General features: G+C 40.4%; 1 protein-coding gene across 5 annotated transcripts in view; it reads left to right on the forward strand.

Moving 5' to 3' along the window:
* The window catches only part of DCLK1 (doublecortin like kinase 1), a 247,491-nt gene that overhangs the window by 166,769 nt on the left and 63,014 nt on the right, over window positions 1–17,708 (forward strand). For 4 of the 5 annotated variants that reach the window (XM_014965939.1, XM_014965940.1, XM_014965938.1 and 1 more), the window contains exons 4-5: window positions 386–502; window positions 15,262–15,356. In XM_014965939.1, coding sequence (XP_014821425.1) covers window positions 386–502; window positions 15,262–15,356 — 212 coding nt within the window. Of the gene's footprint in view, window positions 1–385; window positions 503–14,148; window positions 14,334–15,261; window positions 15,357–17,708 lie in introns of those variants that run through there. The other variant, XM_014965941.1, reaches the window with a different exon arrangement.

A 17,708-nucleotide genomic window follows, 5' to 3' on the forward strand; every position in this document is an offset into this window, starting at 1 on the left:
TAGGTTGACAAAAATGCTTACATTGCATTTGGATCGTTCACCAAAAAAAACCACTGCATTACTTGTGCTAAAATCTTCAAAAGCAAATGAATTTTATGTGTAGTCTCAGCACTGTTATATTAAGCTGTCCTAAGTACCTTCAGTAACCATGGTATCTAGAAGTCTGGATTACTGCAGCAGTTCTTTTGTCTGGGACGTGGTACATACTGTACTTGGATTTTAATGGAGTCATTTTTACAGATTTTATATTTTCCCATAAAACTCCTCAAGATGAATGAAAACAAGCGTGGGCTAAATGTTTGTGCTTTTCAGTGCTCTTGCTGCTACAGAATCTTGCTGGCTTTCTTAATTGCTAACTTATGCAGTTTCTTTCTTTGTCTTTTAGAATGTCGGGTGGTGAAATCCACTTCCTATACCAAAATAGCTTCGACTTCACGTAGGAGCACCACCAAGAGCCCGGGCCCATCCCGACGCAGCAAGTCTCCTGCTTCTACCAGCTCAGGTAAAGCAAGCTAGAAATCTTTCTTAACAACAGCAACCCATCTGTTTCAATCCAATTGGGAATTTGTGTCGAATTCCGTGTTTCTGTGGAAAAACATTATATGTATGAAGCAGCTGATAGTAAAAATTCACTTTTTTTCTCAGTTGCATCTGAGGTGAAGTGTCTTCCCAACAGAAAATAGTTCTTCATTCATACTCTCGACATTACTGTGGTTCATTTTACTTTATTTTCCATGCATGATTCTACTGCCAATATCTGAAGACTGACAGAAAGAGGTATTCTTTGTACTAGGGACTGAATATGCACAATGCAGAAAGTAGTCCAAGTTACACAGCGTAGGCTCCGTGTCTACAAAAGGTGCATTTCACAGTCTTTTTTTGCATTTTGTTTGAGGGAGTTAAGAGGCAGCAGGGAGAAAAGGACAGGTTGAAGACAATGAGGATATTGAGGAAGGGGAGGCAGGGCAGAGAAGGAATTCACAGGTGTGAATATGAGGTGCAAAGATAGCTGAATAAGAAATAAGTCAGAGTTAACCTAACAAGGCAGTGGAACAGACTGGAGAAGACACAGCAAAAAGCTTTAAAAAGTTCTGTTTGAAGAGCCTTGCTTTGGCTGCCTTTGCAGCTGCTCCCACTACATAGTCTATGACTAGTTCCCCCCTGCAGCTTTTTCCCAAGCAAAACAAATAAATGAACAAAAAAAGTGCATTAGATAACTTGCCAGTATCGATGCCTGAAAGTACAAATAATACTTAGTGTGGGACAGTCGAGTAGACCCAATCCAGCATTTGCAGCGTTGCTTGTGAATATGGATTTCGCAAGAGGCAAACCTCAGAGCTGTCCAAAAGCCACCTCACTCTTCCTGCCGTAATTCTTCCACCAGCAGGGAAGAGAACGTCATACTGGGACCTGCATCCAGCACCGCAAGGTCTTTGTGGGGAGGTGGTGATCAGAATGGCCCAGGTGCTTCTAGCTGGTTTCAAAGAGCAGAGGCATGGACCGGTGGGAAGCACATTTTTCGCAAGAAGACTGAGGGAAAAAAAGCATCCTTGCTCAGGGAATGAGAGAAGTGGGAGAGACACAATGAGAGACAGAGGCGGAGACGTGGGTAGCAGGGCTGGAAGGTAACGTGCCTCCTACACATCCTAAGAACAACTGAAATAGAAAAACCTGAAAAGAGGTAATGGGAAGAAGTATCAGTTGTGAGGAACAAGCCCAGACTAGCTCTTTCTTAAACATATATTAAGTAGCTTTCTTTGTAGCTTGGTGGAACACAGTTAAATTAAACTTTAGCAAGGGAGGCCCTGTTTGGTGTGTGTTACAGACTGTTTTTTTTTCTAATGAATGTTCATTTGGGAGTACAGGCAATGGACACTGAACTGTGTATGTTGGAATAACTGTATGGAATAACTGTCCTGCAGTGCATAAAAAAATGTTTCTGCCATGGGACTAGTAACATTTTTGCCATGTTGACTGTGCGATACCTTGTTTTGGTCCTGAGAGAAATAGTACTGTTTTACTTAAACATGCGGGAGAAGTGTGAGTAAATCTTAATTTCCTGCCGTTTCAGTTTTACAAGGGTCTGAGCAGAGTACCATTACATGTTCAATCACTGTCCAAGATCAGGAGATTATTTTACAGCTTATGAAAAAAAAAAGGAATGTTTTCATTATGCCACAATAATAATTAATATATCATGAAATTTATAACAAGAAAAGAAATAGGGAAGTAGATATATTAAAAATGCAAACCATTTTGGATGGTTGTGTGCTGATGGTAGATTTACTTATCTTAATAATATCCTAAGTAACAGCAATAAATTTACAGGAAATGGGCACATACTAGTTTGTCAAGAGATTGTCCACGACCTTGCCTATTGACATAATCATTGACACTGGACATTGATAAAGGACATTGCAATTAAGATTTTCGTAGAAAAAGACACTGGACTAAGCCCTGCAGGAATGTATAGGATGCTGGCAGAACAGCCCGTCAGCCGGTAGGAGCCTGGGTGAAGAACTGGCTGAAGGGGAGGGCTTAGGGGGGTGTGGTGAAGGGTGCTGCATCTGGCTGGCGACTGGTCACCAGTGGTGTTCTTCAGGGTTCAAGTCTAGGGCCAGATTGTTTTTATCAGTGATCTGGATGCAGGAGTTGAAAGCACCATTAGCAAGTTTGCTGATGATACCAAACTGGGAGGTGCTGTTGACTCTCAGGAGAGACAAGATGCTTTGCAGAGGGAACTATATAGATTGGAGCATTGGACTGTGATTAATGGGATGAAATTTAACAAGTCCAAATGCAGGATTCCACACCTAAGATGGAGTAATGCTGGTCACAAGTATAAATTGGGGAATGAGTGACTAGAGGCCAGCCATGCAGAAGGGGATCTGGGAGTGCTGGTTGACATCAGTCTCAACAGGAGTCAGCAGTGGGCCCTGGCAGCCAAGAGGGCAAAACACATCCTGGGGTGCATCAAACACAGCGTAACCAGCCGGGCAAAAGAGGAGGTTATTCCGCTGTACTCAGAATTGATGCAGTGTCTCCTTGAGTACTATGTGCAGTTCTGGGACCCACAATTTCAGAAGGATGTGAAGGTCCTTGAATGTGTCCAGAGGAGAGGAACAAAGCTGGTGAAAGGGCTGGAAGATATATCCTATGAGGAGCAGCTAAAGACTTTGGGCTTGTCTAGTTTGGAGAAAATGAGGCTGAGGGGTGACCTTATTGCTCTCCACAGCTTCCTGAGGAGAAGTGGGGAGGAAGGTGCTGACTTCCCTGATATCCAGCAATAGGACACATGGGAATGGTTCAAAGCTGTGCCAGGGAAGGTTTAGGCTGGACATTAGGAAGCATTTCTTTGCAGCCAGGATGGCCAAACACTGGAACAGGCTTCCTGGAGAGGCGGTTGATGGGCCAAGCCTGCCAAAGAGGCATTTGGACAGTGCCCTTAACAATATGCTTTAACTTTTGGTCAGCCCTTAAGTGGTCAGGCAGTTGGACTAGACTATCGTTTTAGGTCCCTTCCAACTGAAATTATTCTATTCTAGTTCTGTTTATTCTATTCGATTCGATTCGATTCGATTCGATATATTCTGTCCTATCCTATCCTATCCTGTCCTATCCTATCCTATCCTATCCTATCCTATCCTATCCTATCCTATCCTATCCTATCCTAACTTACTACAGCTTAAGAAGGATAAAATATTGAAAATGTTTCTACAGAAGTTACTTTTAGTGGGGACAATGGATCTGATTTGGCTGTCTGTCTCTCTTGTGTTTGCTTTCTGCAAATAGTGAAGTCAGATTGTTTGAATCATAGAATAAAATCATAGAATGGTTTTGGTTGGAAGGGACCTTGAAGATCATCAAGTTCCAACCCCCCTGCCGTGGGCAGAGACACTTCCCACCAGACCAGGTCACTCAAAGCCCCATCCAGCCTGGCCTTGAACACTTCCAGGGATGGGGCCTCCACTACTTCTCCGGGCAATCTGTTCCAGTGTCTCATCACCCTCACAGTGAAAAATTTCTTCCTGATATCTAATCTAAATATTCTCTCTTTCAGTTTAAAACCATTACCCCTCGTCCTATCGCTCCACTCCCTGATAAAGAGTCCCTTCCTATCTCTCCTGTAGGCCCCCTTTAGGTACTGGAAGGCTGCAATAAGGTTTCCCTCAAGCCTTCACTTTTCCAGGCTGAACAACCCCAGCTCTCTCAGTCTATCTTCATAGGAGAGGAGCTCCAGCCCTCTGATCATCTTTGTGGCCCTCCTCTGGACCTGTTCCAACAGGTCCATGTCCTTGCTGTGTTGAGGCCTCCAGAGCTGGGCACGGCACTCCAGGTGGGGTCTCACAAGAGCAGAGTAGAGGGGCAGAATCCCCTCCCTCGACCTGCTGGCCAGACTTTTTTTATGCAGCCCAGGATGCAGCTGGCTTTCTGGACTGCCAGTGCACATTGCCAGCTCATGCTGAGCTTCTCATCAACCAACACTCCCAAGTCCCAGTACTGATTCCCTGAGGAATGTTGCAGAAAGCCTATTTCTAACCTTATATGCATAGAATCATAGGATATTTTGGGCTGGAAGGAACCTTTAAAGGTCACCTAGTCCAACCTCTTCTTGCAGTGAGCAGGGACATCTTCAACTAGATCGGCTTGCTCAGAGTCCCATCCAACCTGACCTTAAATGTTTCCGGGGATGGGGCATCTGCCACCTCTCTGGGCAACCTGTTCCAGTGTTTTACCATCCTCAAAGTAAAAAATGTCTTTCTTATATCTAGTCTGAATCGACCCTCTTTTTTGTAGAAATCCATTACCCCTTGTCATATTGCATAAGCGTTTACATCCAAATTACTGTAATAAAAAGAAGCAATATTGTACTTAGTGGGCAATTCTTGCCCTCAAGAATTGTTTTTAAATGACGTAAAACTAAAAACAATCAATGAATGGATTTTAAAAATATGCAATTTCATATTAGACACTGCATAATAAAAACAACAGTGGAAAGAAAAGGAAAAACTCACTCTTGGACGTTGTTAGACAAAACCCAAAGTTCTCCCATGAAATGCAGACAATATGTAAAAATTTCACTATTCTGTCATTTGGTAGGACTAAAAATACTGCCTGTTTTTTGGAATTATGTACCCATGAGAGTAAGAGAATAGAGAAATTACCATCTAGTGCATATATGAGCAGATAATTTTTTCCATGTTGTTTACATTAAACATCTCAGTTATTAGAGTCTCTTGAATGGCTAGTGCTTAAGTAGAAGTTATGCTTTTGTTATCATGTTGGTCCTGATAAATGTATATGTATTTTTTTATTCTATGCTTTTAAACTGCTTTCAGTTCATGTTTAAACCACTGTTAGAGATTTTTCTTTCATTAGGGATAGATGTAAAAAGTACTCAAGAAAAGCAATATTCTTTGCTCAGATCAAAGGCAATACATACACATTCCAAAAAGAAAGATGTAACATTTTGTGAAGAGTTGTATCTTAAAAGAAAGTTGAGAAAAGCAGGGATAAAGGGCAGGCAAAAAGCATTATTGATAGTGTACCCTTGAGAAAAAGCTAGGAAAGCTGTATGGAGAACAGCGTGTTGCTAATTAGAAAGAATCTGATTCGTCTTGTTTGATTCTTGCAGAGTTTTGAAAAGTCTGCGCATTCTTGCAACGCAAAAGGATCAAATGCCCGCCTCAGTTATCCATTCATGCCTATATCAAGATAATACACATGGGTAACTACATGGGTCAAAAATGGAAAGTTGCATAGACAAAGACTATGTTTAAAAAATGTAAAAATCTCAAAGTTAGATATTAAAAGTGATAAAATCCTAAAATGAAGGGATATTTGTAAGTTACCCTTCATTCTCTCCTGTATGCATCTAAAGTATGGTATAGTCTTTAATATAGGTATTCAACATTATTTGTCTGCTTATCCAGCACAGGACAGCTGATCGAGATTAATCATTTTTAGAGTTAATAAAGGTACAGTGTTTGGGTCATTTCCCCATTGTTAGAGAAATGGATGTGTAAATAAGGCTAGGACATGTAGACAGTCTGCTTTGGTTTAAGCACTCAAATACCATCCTCAAGAACCGTTTCCCTTCTTTGACACAGAATTTCATGTGGTAAGTGAATTAAGCCAAACTTTGGACTGAACAAAAGGATTTAAAAATGCAATGAAGTCCATGAGACCCTTGTTCTGAGCAAATAGTGGTATGGGGTGGTGAACTTTACCAAATTTGTGCTAGCAGTTTCTGAAGTTGCTTAGAGAAATCAAAGGGGTTATTCTGGGGAGTTGGTTATTTGGTTTGTTGGTTTTCTTTAATGCCTCTGTCTCATTTTTGCATATCTAAGTTTGGAGCAATACCATTTTACTGAAACCAGTGCTTGGAAGATAAATTGAGTAATGTTAACAAATGATTCTAGAGAAAATCCTGCTTGAAGGCCCTCACCCCTAATGTGCAGAGCTTTTTCTTTCAGTCTCACCTTGTAGTGGTGGCCCGTGACTGTGTGTGGGACCAGGAAAAAGGTTCTGAGTGTTCCCTCTCCTTGGCAGGCCCCCAGCCACTGCCACAGAGAACCATTTCCCTCAATGTCTCATCTGGTGCTGGGGGCAAAGGGCTCTTAGTGACGTTCCCAAGGGTCTTAGATAACTCTCATGCTTTGGAGGTGCCTTTCTCCCTCCTCCTTCCATCTTCCAGCATCCTTGGTGAGCCTGAAAGCCCCATACAGAACCCGTCATAACAACACTCCTGGGCTTTGCCAGTACATGGCCATGGGAGTAACAGCATGGGAACGACAGGATCAAAAATACTGTCCCACAGGGACACTGCCGTGGCAGCATGAGGGAAAGGGTGAAGCTGCGGGTGGAAAGCAGGCTGCAGGGTTGCAGAGAAAGACCCTTGGCAATACCAGAGGGTACGTTATCACTCCGTGCCAGGCAGGTTCAAATCTCTGCTCTGGTTAAGTGAGGGCAAATAAATATGTGTCAGTCTGAGGGAATGTGAGACATGCACTCCTCACCCTATCTTGAGCTATACAATCTGCAGTGAGCTGCTTCTGCTTTTATACCATTTCTTGACATATTTAAGAGGAAAGTATGCTTTTCTATAGGTGGTGTTCACCTTTCTTCCATCCTTGCTTTTTCCTTTTTCTTTCTTAACAGAGCATATGCTTAGTGTGTTCATATTTTCCTGGTAGCCTACCTAGCTCCTGAGAGCAGATGTATCCTATTTTTATATAAAAACACGGAATACATCTTTCTTAAAAGAGTACATGCAAGCTAGGAAGATCTGTGATAACTGCTGACTTCTCCGTTATTATATGTTTTGTTCAGTTTTTTATTTACATCTGAGAGTGTTTCAAAACAGCACCACAAGACAGAAATCTCACTGCAGGAGAGATTGCTTACTGGTTTTTTGAAAATGTGTTTGAGTTATTGTCTGCTTAAAAAGGCTTTCAGTCTAAATAGAGAAGAGAAGCAGAGAACAAGGCAAAAAAGAGAAGCAGAGAAAGGTAGCATGACCTCCCAGGCAGGCAGAGGGCTGAAGTCTGGTTCCAAGCACAATAGATAATCCCGCCTCTATTTAATTTCCCTGATGTCTTCTTAAAGCCTGTAAAACACTTTGATGTTTTTTTGTTGGCATCAAATATTATTTGGGAAAGGACATAATAAAAGAGACGTTGAACGTCAGTGAGACCGGGTATCAGCCCATTGCTGGTGACTGAAAATTATGAATGTCTGACGGCTATTTAGTAGCTGTCGGCTTCTGTCCAGCTACCAATTAACACCATTGGTGGCAGCCTCAGCGCAGGTGAAGAGGTAAGAGATTTGAAGAAAGCAGCTCTTACTTCTTCATGATCATTATTTTTAATCAAATCAAGAGCAGCATGAGATGTCTGGAATTATTGTACCCTCGATCCATTAAATTAAGGAAAGATACTGGATTTGGGTGAACTGTGTTTTAGCCTCTGAAATCCCAACTCTAATTTTCTGGACTTCCTCTTAACAAGAGTAGCTGCTTCTTTTTTTCTTTTTCCAGTTTGAGCACCTCCTTCAAAATTATTTCCCTCTTGTTTCTCCTTCCCTCTGAGCTCTCCTCAGCCCTCCTGTTTCCCTCAAGCTATGACCCAAAATATTTCAGATACTTGGAACCTTAATTGTAAAGCAATTCAGGTTTGGTGTTAAGAAAAGTTATTTAGGAGTTTCAGTCATTTAGTGTGACAGCTGCCTATTTCAAGCGTAACTGGAATGATATGTATCTATTCCAAATCACAAAGAGAACATATGTGAAGAATGGATAGAGTAGGTCGTATGACCAAAGGCTGTGTGGTTTTTTAAAATAAATGCACCTGGGCAAAGAAATTATGAAGCTAAATGTCAAAGTAAAGCCTGATCCAAAGTGTAGATGTTCCCTAAAGAAAGAAGTGGTTTAGGAGATGGAAATTGGATCTTACCGAAGGCTTCTCTAGAGCAGATACTTGTACATTGCTCAGCTAGTTAGAAAAAAAAAGTAGATGTGTTCCTCCACAAGAATATATGTTTTCATTTAGTTTGATAGTTCATCCCTAGGCTGTTATCCAGAAACAGCCCTTCCTCAGCCACCTGACTCAAGAAGGTCTTTTGGATCCCAAAGGAAGGAACATGACATATCATAACATATCATATTGTCTTTGGCGAAGTCACATGTTTTTATTCACACTGTTATAGGTACTCAGCTGACAGATTTTGTAATAAATAAGCTGAAGCAAAACTTTCCTGAAGCCAAGAATACAAACCCTTGGGAGTGATGGAGTCATCCTACAGACCCAGGGATTTCCAGGTCCAGATGATTTTACTTTGATCCTGACTTCCTTTTAATTTTTTATTTATGGTGTTTATATTTGACACTAATCATTAAAAAATTCAATTTTATAATTTTATAGCTTGTATTAAAAATCAAGAGTTAGTAAGAGAAAAAGATTTGGTTAGACTGAATAGTTTAACCCTCTTAAAGAATTAAAAAGTTAAATGCTGAATGAAGAAACATCCTCGGAGTTGGCACTCCATTTGCATAGGCTGATTTGAGATTCCTAGTCTTTTCAATTAGGCAAAATGGTTCAAAAGAGAGATTTTTATTACATCTTATGTACATGTAGATGCTCTCTAGATTAGGTATTACGTGTAATTAGCAGCCAAAATCATACATATCAGCTGTACTCTGATGAAGTGCAGAGAAAAAAAAACAAGAGGCACTTACCTTGTGAGGCTACAAAAACGTACTCGTGGATTCTAAGGAACTGTGTTTTACAGGAAGGCTCCTGTCTTCTGAGATCTCGGGCAGGTGTGAATATCTACATTTCTGCAGCACTTTTCTGCTTGATAGTGCGGACATAGCTGACTTCGGGTTGCGGTAGAAGTGCCATCATAGTGGCTACCCCAAGGACATCAGCGTGGGCTGAGCTTGTGTAGGGCATACAATCCCTGCTGAGCTCTGCGCTGTCTGGGTGACATGTTGCAGCTACCACAGATAACTTACAGGGATTCAGGTATTGGTGGCTGCTGGGACGGGAGTGTAAACCTGATCTGAGAGTGATCCTTTCTGCTGACATTTATAACCTGTTGATCTCTTGATGAGGTGAAAGCTCTGTATGGGTCTGTTAAACCTTGTCTTCAATGGCAGAGAGATGTTCTTTTTGTATCTTCAAAACTTCTTGACATAAACTCTAGCAAAGATTGAATGTAAACAAAGGACACCTTAGCACCAGTTAAAATGAACGCAATACTGGTTATTTGGGATTTTTCTCAACTACTTGCATGCTTTCTGCCAGTTGGAAAATGACCTGGGGGTGTTGGTCAATAGCTAGCTGATTATGAGCCAGCAGTGTGCCCAGGTGGCCAGGAAGAACAACAGCATCCTGGTTTGTATCAGGACTAGTGTGGCAAGCAGGAGCAGGGAAGGGATTGTCCACGTGTAGTCGGCACTGGTGAGGCTACATCTTGAGTACTGTGTTTGGTTTTGGGCCCCTCACGACAAGACAGATATTTAGGTGCTGGAGCAACGAAGCTGGTGAGGGGTCTAGAGCACAAGTCTTGTGAGGAGAGGCTGAGGGAACTGGAGTTGTTTGGCCTGGAGGAAAGAAGGCTCAGGGAAGACTTTATTGCTCTCTACGTCTACCTGAAAGGAGATTGTAGTGAGGTGGGTGCTGTTTTTTTTTTCTCTCAAGTTACAAGTGATAGGACAAGAGGAAAGCGGGGGACTTTTAGATTGGATATTAGGAAGAATTTCTTCATTGAAAGGGTTGTCCAGCATTGGAACAGGCTGCCCACGGAAGTGGTTGAGTCACTGTGATTTAGTGCTAACTTGGCAGTGCTAGGTTAATGGTCTGTTCCAACCTGAACAATTCTATTATTCTGTGATAAGCCTTGTCTTTACTGAGGAGTGATAATGAGGGTGCTTGCTTAATGTGGCACTCTGGATAAGCTCTCCTTTCCAGTGAAGATGAATATGAAGAGATGTATACAAGCAGAATGCAAAAGCAGAAGGAAGGAAAAGGCAAGGTATGGTTTGTTCCCTAACTACTTTGTAACTACATAATCTTCTTGAGAGAAAAATGTTTTGGAAAAGACAGTGACAAACTACAAGAGTAATTGAGACAAGGTCCGGTAGTGATCTGACATCACCATTTTCTAGCTAACAGTTGCTGAATATGACCTACAGATGTTGTTGTGTCTTCTGTAAATCATTTTTTAGTTTTGGCTGTACCAGTGGTGAATAAGTTGTGACTGCAAAAAAGCTTGCATCATTCTTTTCCCTTATTCTTCTCTTTCCCCTTCAAACAGCCTTTTGTGTTTGGCAAACCACTTTTGTAAACACACAGAGACATCCTAACGTTTTTTATAAAGTACAAGATGCTAACACATCAACAGGCAGTTTTATGGGAGAGTAAGATTTTAATACAGTGCAGTGGCATTGGCAGCTTCTCAGGCTGGCACTTGATACTTTAAATCAACTGTTCTCACTTTTTGTTTCTATTGCTTAAAAAGATGCCCTATCAAAATTTATTTATTGGAATGCTATGAAAGTATTTTGTATTTGCAGCATTTTCACTAGTTTATAAACACCTTCATATAAAAACCTATTTTTCATTTATCTCAGTAGAAGATGGTATCCAGCTTTAGCCTTCTATTTTGTGGGGTTTTCTACCTTCATATGTTTGCCAGGTGCTGGAAAAATAAATACAAAGCTAGATTCTTGCCCTTCTGTGCATCCTCAGCAAGAGAGGACAATAAGGAAAGGAGTTCACAGCTAAGCAGTTGCATACATCTGCTCAGAGCAGCCACAATAATTTTGTTATTGTTTTAGCTTTTTAGTACATATTTCACCTGTGAAATTTTGAATGGATAAATCTTTTTCATGGGACGATGGGAGGGCGCTGTGTGTTAAGCTGAAGTCTCTGACCCCTGCCATTTTATGAATAAAAAGTGACAAGAAACCTCTTGCCTCACTCAATAACATGATTAATCACAACAGTGATTTACCAATTTCATATGTCTTTATCTACATCAAGGTTCCTTGTAGGAACATGTGCTGTATCAGCCAGTGAGAAATGCAGTGCAGATACTGGACAGGAATGCAGTTTCCAACCAGAATGCATTCCACCTAGAAATGAGATTTAGGGCAGTTTAGACTGTATTTCTGTACTTATCAGGAATGCATTATTATTAAATATGATATATTTTATTCACCTCTTTGTCGCCCCGTTATCTGGTCATGAGCTGCATATGTAAGAATGGTGTCATGATTGTAAATGGAGTTCAGGAAGGGTGTCAGAATCAGTCCAGTCTCTTCCTGATACAGTATCCAGGAACTGGGGTCAGAGGTGGAATGGCAGCAAGCCATAAACAAGAAGATGACAAAGAAAGGCTCCTGGAGTGGACTGGGGAATTATTAGGAACAAGCATTTCTTCCCTGTTGTGATATCTGTATTAAATATTACATTAATATCAGTAGTAATAGTAATGTAAGTCTTCATGTATGGAGAGCATCCAGAAGACAGACAGCATGATGTGCACAGAGAGTTCATTCTGCCAGAACTTAAAGCCCAAATAGACAAGTAGTAGAGATGACATGACTAGTCTGATGTTGTGCAGATGCATATAGAGAGCTGGGAATAGAACCCACCTCACACAAATCCCTGTTCAGGCTGACTCTAGATTTCGTATTGTCTTTAGTCATCAGAGTTTATTTAATGGAGTTCAGCACTTGGAATAAAATCCACCAAGGTAAGTGGGGAGAATTTTGATGATTTTCCTTCATCTCCAGCATATCCTAAACCTCTAGGTGTGTGAGTTTGGATTCATCTTGCCTAGCTTTAGAAGTCTACACTGCGGCGGATGCTCCTAGTAAGTTGTTCATCAGGTCTGTTTTAGATGGTTACTTGGGGATGATACAACTCATGCTATGACAGCAACTTGGTTAAAATAAGGTCTAGAAAACTACTTCAGATGTAGAAGCCCACACAATAGGTACCTAAAGACTAGTAAAAGGAATTTCGTCCTCAACGCTAATTGTCATCTCCAGAGTTTCCTAAACAGTTCTCCATAGAGAGTCTTTGTATGCTCGCAGAAATCCTGGTATGCATTTTAGGTATTTAACATCTTTGTATTTTGGATATAGGTAAGGAGGTGAGCAAACTCCACTTAAAACTCCTGAGAGCCTTGATCTTGATTTCACATAGTACAGATGGTCAACACAAGCACAACTGTCATAATTTTCCTTTTTAAAAAGTGCTGTTGGGGAGAGCATTGGAGCTTAGCTTGAGCACTCTGGATACTCTGATGGTAGCAAGTGTGTAATTTTTAGGTTTTATAGTATTTTGTTTTTTCATCTCAAATAGGTATTCATCAACGTGAGAAACACATCAAGACTCAAATACCCCATTGCATCTATTTGTCTGGTTCCACTTTGCAGCATGAAGTCTTTGTCTTCAGGACAGAATAATTGCAATAGTAATTCTAAGAAAAACTGTTGTTGAAAGTTATATGGAAGGAGTCACTCCATAAGGAACAGGAACTGGTGCCTAGGGCTACAAGGTTTATTGATGTGTATCTGTTATCTTAAGTTTTCTCATAATAATAAGACCTAAGAATATCTGCCTGGCTAAAAGAGAAGGCAGAGCGCTAGTCTTGTTACTGAGCAGTCTTGAGTTCTAGCTCCATATGAATAATAGTAGTTTAGTATTAGTTTCTAAATAATACCATATTAGTTTATAAGAAGCCCTTTAAAACTTTAGAATTTTGAGATTCCAAAAAACTCATTTTTAATGTCCTCATGTTGCCCTTTTCCTGAATAATTTCAGAAGCATTGAACATAAATTTGATTTTAGTCATTATTGGCCAGACCTATGGAGTGTTTTGCAAAATACTGTACGAACTTCAGTGAATGTGTCCACATATGCATGTGCTCTCCCACACACACTTGGTACAACATTTGAATCAGTGCTGATACACGCAAACCATTGTCCTCTGTACAAAGAGAATTTGAAGCCTAAATAAGTGCAATGGGTTTCTATAAAAGCAGTCTATTTAAATCCAATTAGTGTATCTTATTGTTCCTATGGTTATATAAATATATTGCAACTTTACCTTAAACAATGCCTTGCTCAAAGTGATGTTGAGATTTGAGCAGTCATAGCACCTTAACACTATTAAGTGATCATTATTTATCAGGCAGTATAGTGTGTTTTATTTATGTGTGTGGTGTGGTAGGTATACATGTTCCTTCCTTAGAATGTGCGGGCCCTGCATTAGCCAGTGAGAACAATGTATTATGTAAAAAGTAAGAAAAATCTATTAAAAATGCCTACTGTATTATCCAAAGGAATTAGCATTTGCTAGATTGCCAGTCAGCCAAGGTTTTACAAGAGTTATTGTCATTTTGATTTTCGGATGAGTCATTTGGTATATTGCCCCCAAAGGCACCTCATTATGATTCAGTGCACAGCATATAAAATTGCTTAGGCTTTCGGGGCTCCATGGAAAGCGAGTGGGGGTTGCGGTGGCTCAGCGTTGTGAAGCAGCAGCATTATGCTTAATTGACACCTTTGATGTAGCCCTAAGACAGCACCTGCACCTCCCACTGCTGCTCTGAAGACGTCAGCCTTACGCAGAAAAGGCTTCTGCTTATGAATCCTGCATCGCGTTCAGCTCACTCTCTGAGCAGCCCCAGCTATCCTTAACTAATCCCATTGCTTCTCAGTTTGGCTACAGCTTGGCTTAGTACAGAGCAGGAATTTTGCTGCTTGCTATTATCAGGTTAAACAGTAAGATTTTGTCCATGTTAGAACTCATAGAAGGTAAGTCAAATGCCTTGTTGATATCCTAGTATGTAAATATTCGACTAAGATTCAGAATCTGGAAATCTGATTGTCAGGTCTTTTTTTCCCTGCTACTGACAAATATGGACTGTGATATAACAGTTGCTTGTTTGAGAATATTTACATGTATATGTGATACACGCTTTGGAGTGTTTCTATCAGTGCTTCAGCGTGAACGTTATCGATAGCCTCTTGTGTGATTACTTTGTAGTAGAATTCTGTCCTCTGCTGGTATTGTTTTGTTAATTTAACGGATCATGTCACATGCATGCAAAAGATGCTTTTAATATGATAGGCACTGACATATCTGAAGGAACTTATTTGAGAAAGTGCTGGGTTGCTGTAAGTCAGGCTTGAGGTGTTTTGTCCAATTTATTTGCCTCTAGAAAGCCCTTCTGGGTTAAGTCTGAGGTGATGTTTGGGTCAGATAGTGTTGCAAAAATCTCTTCAAATGAATGAGTGAGGAACAGCAAGTGGCTGATTTGTTCTTGCAAGCAATGCTGCTTTTTATTTTTGGTGGGTAGCACTTCGAGCCATAACTAAATGGAATGAAAAGGTTTACATATAGCAACTGTCTGTTAAGGTTAACAAAGCATCTCTCTCCCCATCACTTTCAAGCACAGGAACAATACATTTTTAAGAAAACATAATCGTGTTCTCTGCCATTGACTAAACAGTCTTTTCAGGTTTGTTAATTATTTGCTTGCACTCTGTATAAAAATTGGTTTCATGAGCCAAAACTCTGAGGAAAGAGTTCTTTTGTGAATTACCTTATTTAATGTTTAAAACATTAAGGAAAGGCAAATCAATCTGTTCAACAAAGCATGAAAAGAAATACATTGCTTTAACTATTTCTTTGCTTTTAATAATGCCTTGTATTTATTTTTTCAATTCATTGTCCTTTTAGTGAATGGAACCCCTGGTAGCCAGCTTTCTACTCCCCGCTCTGGGAAGTCTCCAAGCCCATCTCCCACCAGCCCAGGAAGCCTACGGAAACAGAGGGTAAGGAAATAAGGAAACTGATTTCTGAGCATGGCTGGGGAGAATCCAGCATAGCCATTATCCGATAGCCTTCTCCCCACTGGTTCCTTGTGAGTAGAGTCGGAGGGTGGAAGAGCCTGGCTACAGTCCTTGTAGTGTTTGTACAACACTCTGAAGTGGAATACATCTATTCTGTGTTGTTGTATGCTAAGTATGCTGGGAATCGGTTTATTCTGGAAGGGAAAAGCAGGGGTATCGTTCTCCTTTTTTACAAAACTTTTTATTTTTGTTACACTTTCTTTTTCCAAACATTTCACAAATGGAAGGAAATGTTCATCTTGTCAAAGACCTTTTTTTAATTCTTAATTTATCATGGGCATTATGTCACTTGCAAAACCTACAAACAGCTTTGATTGTGAGGCAAGGTGAAAGAATGCACTGTGGAATTTAGCTGTGGATTAGCTGTGATATCATACCCTGGTGCAGTGAAGATACTATCAATACCAAGACAGCACTAGACTTGTCAGTCACTTTGCTGGGCCAGAGTTGTTAGCAGCTGTAGGTTCCCACTTGTTGTCATGCATAAAGGAATCTACATTGTGCCTAAGCATCCAGAATTAAGGTAGTACCTCTGTTCCTGCTGTAACCCTCTGACAAGATATTTCTTGTTCAACCCAAAAGGCTCCACATGCTGATTTAATTAATTGTATCTGTTCAAAAGCAATGGGACAGATGTCTATGTATCTTCTCTTCTGCTATTTTCTAAACTGTGATCAGTTCTCAATGAAAGCTTCCCTGAGGCAGTACTCTGTATTTCAGACTTGTTTATAAACACAGTTTGAACACATGCTTTTTCTGCCTTTCCAGTTTTTAAATAAAGACTTAATTTGTGTCTCTCAAAGTAAGGGGATTATGTACAAAATTGGCAGTGCTTGACTTTAGGGGCCTGATTCCCCAGATATCCAGGTCAGGAATAGCTGTAGCATGGCATGACCCCCTTCTAGCCTGTGTACCCTTCTTCGTATCTGGTGGCTACCAGGGAGCTGAGGAATTTTGCATGCCCAAGTCTCACCCCAGGCAGGGATACAGCTGTGGGTTTCTGCCATGACTTGTTTATAGATATGGAAGCCAACTGGGATCTTGCAGTACAGAGATAGCCAGTGAGCGACAGCTTGAAGCCTCAGGGTAGTGTCATGGTTTTCATCACCTGGTACACAGAGACTAAAGATGCAAGTTTCAGTTGGGTAAGCTGGTACTAAAATCTTTTTGAATGCAATGTCTTCCACACCTCTTTGCTCTTTCTCTCAAAGCTTATTAATGAATCATTAATAAGTCACTGAAGAGGGAAGAAAGAGTCTTCCAAATGAATTATGCATTGGTGATGTAAGGATGTCTGTTTAGATGGATGATATCAGTATACAGTGGGTTTCTTTTGCTGTAAGGCTGTCTTCTTTTCATTGGTAACATTCCTAAGCTTCCTTCCCCACCACTGATGCTTCTTTCCCCACAGTAAAGAAATGTTATTCTGTTAACGTTTGTGGATGGGTGAATGGGAGCCATGTGGTCAGCACCGTTAGACACAAAGGGTGTTTGTCCACAAGGTCTCTGACTTTCAAATGTGAAGAGGAGAGTGAATGTGCTGCTTCTTATCCAGGTTCCCTATGTGAAAGTGTAACAGGATCACTAAGTGGCAGTATTATGGATGCAAAGGGCTCTGTAGTGGTAACATAATCACATTGCTAACTGTACAGAAAATAAATATTGAAGTAAAATGCAGGAGAGATAAGAGATTGTTAAAAGAGTTGAATTCTTCTCAGATTTTCATATCCAGTCCCCTTGACCTCAGTAGGGGACCTTTCATGCTTGTCTGGATTTTTTTTTAGACAATCTTTTTTTTACCTGATGAAACATGGAATATATTCATGTAAAAATAGATTGCAATCATGTAAAAATGCATTGCAATAATATTATTTAGGTTGCAAAATCAACTGCACAGAGTTCAGGGATGGAAACTTTACACTTGCTCTGGGAATTTATTTCAACTCCTTTCATGTTTTACTTGTGAAGTGAATGAGTTAGAAGTTCAGTGTAAAAACATATTGTGTCATTAAAGGTCTTCCAATGACTAAATTAGACCTATGAACAGCAATTAAACAGCACTTACTGATCTTCAATTTCTTGTTAGCAGTATAAATGGTGTTCTGTTTTGTTTTAGTACCATCTTTTGTGTGTTAACATTTAAGTTTTATTTAGAAGAAAGGTTTTTTTATGTGCCTCTCCCTGGAGGTGTTCAAAAGACGGGTTGATGTAGTGCTGGGAGGTATGGTTTAGTGATGATGCTCCTTGTTTGTTGTGTGGGTGTCTATTTTTGTC

Source organism: Calidris pugnax, unplaced genomic scaffold, assembly GCF_001431845.1.
Source record: "Calidris pugnax isolate Ruff unplaced genomic scaffold, ASM143184v1 scaffold20, whole genome shotgun sequence".
NCBI lineage: Eukaryota > Metazoa > Chordata > Aves > Charadriiformes > Scolopacidae > Calidris > Calidris pugnax.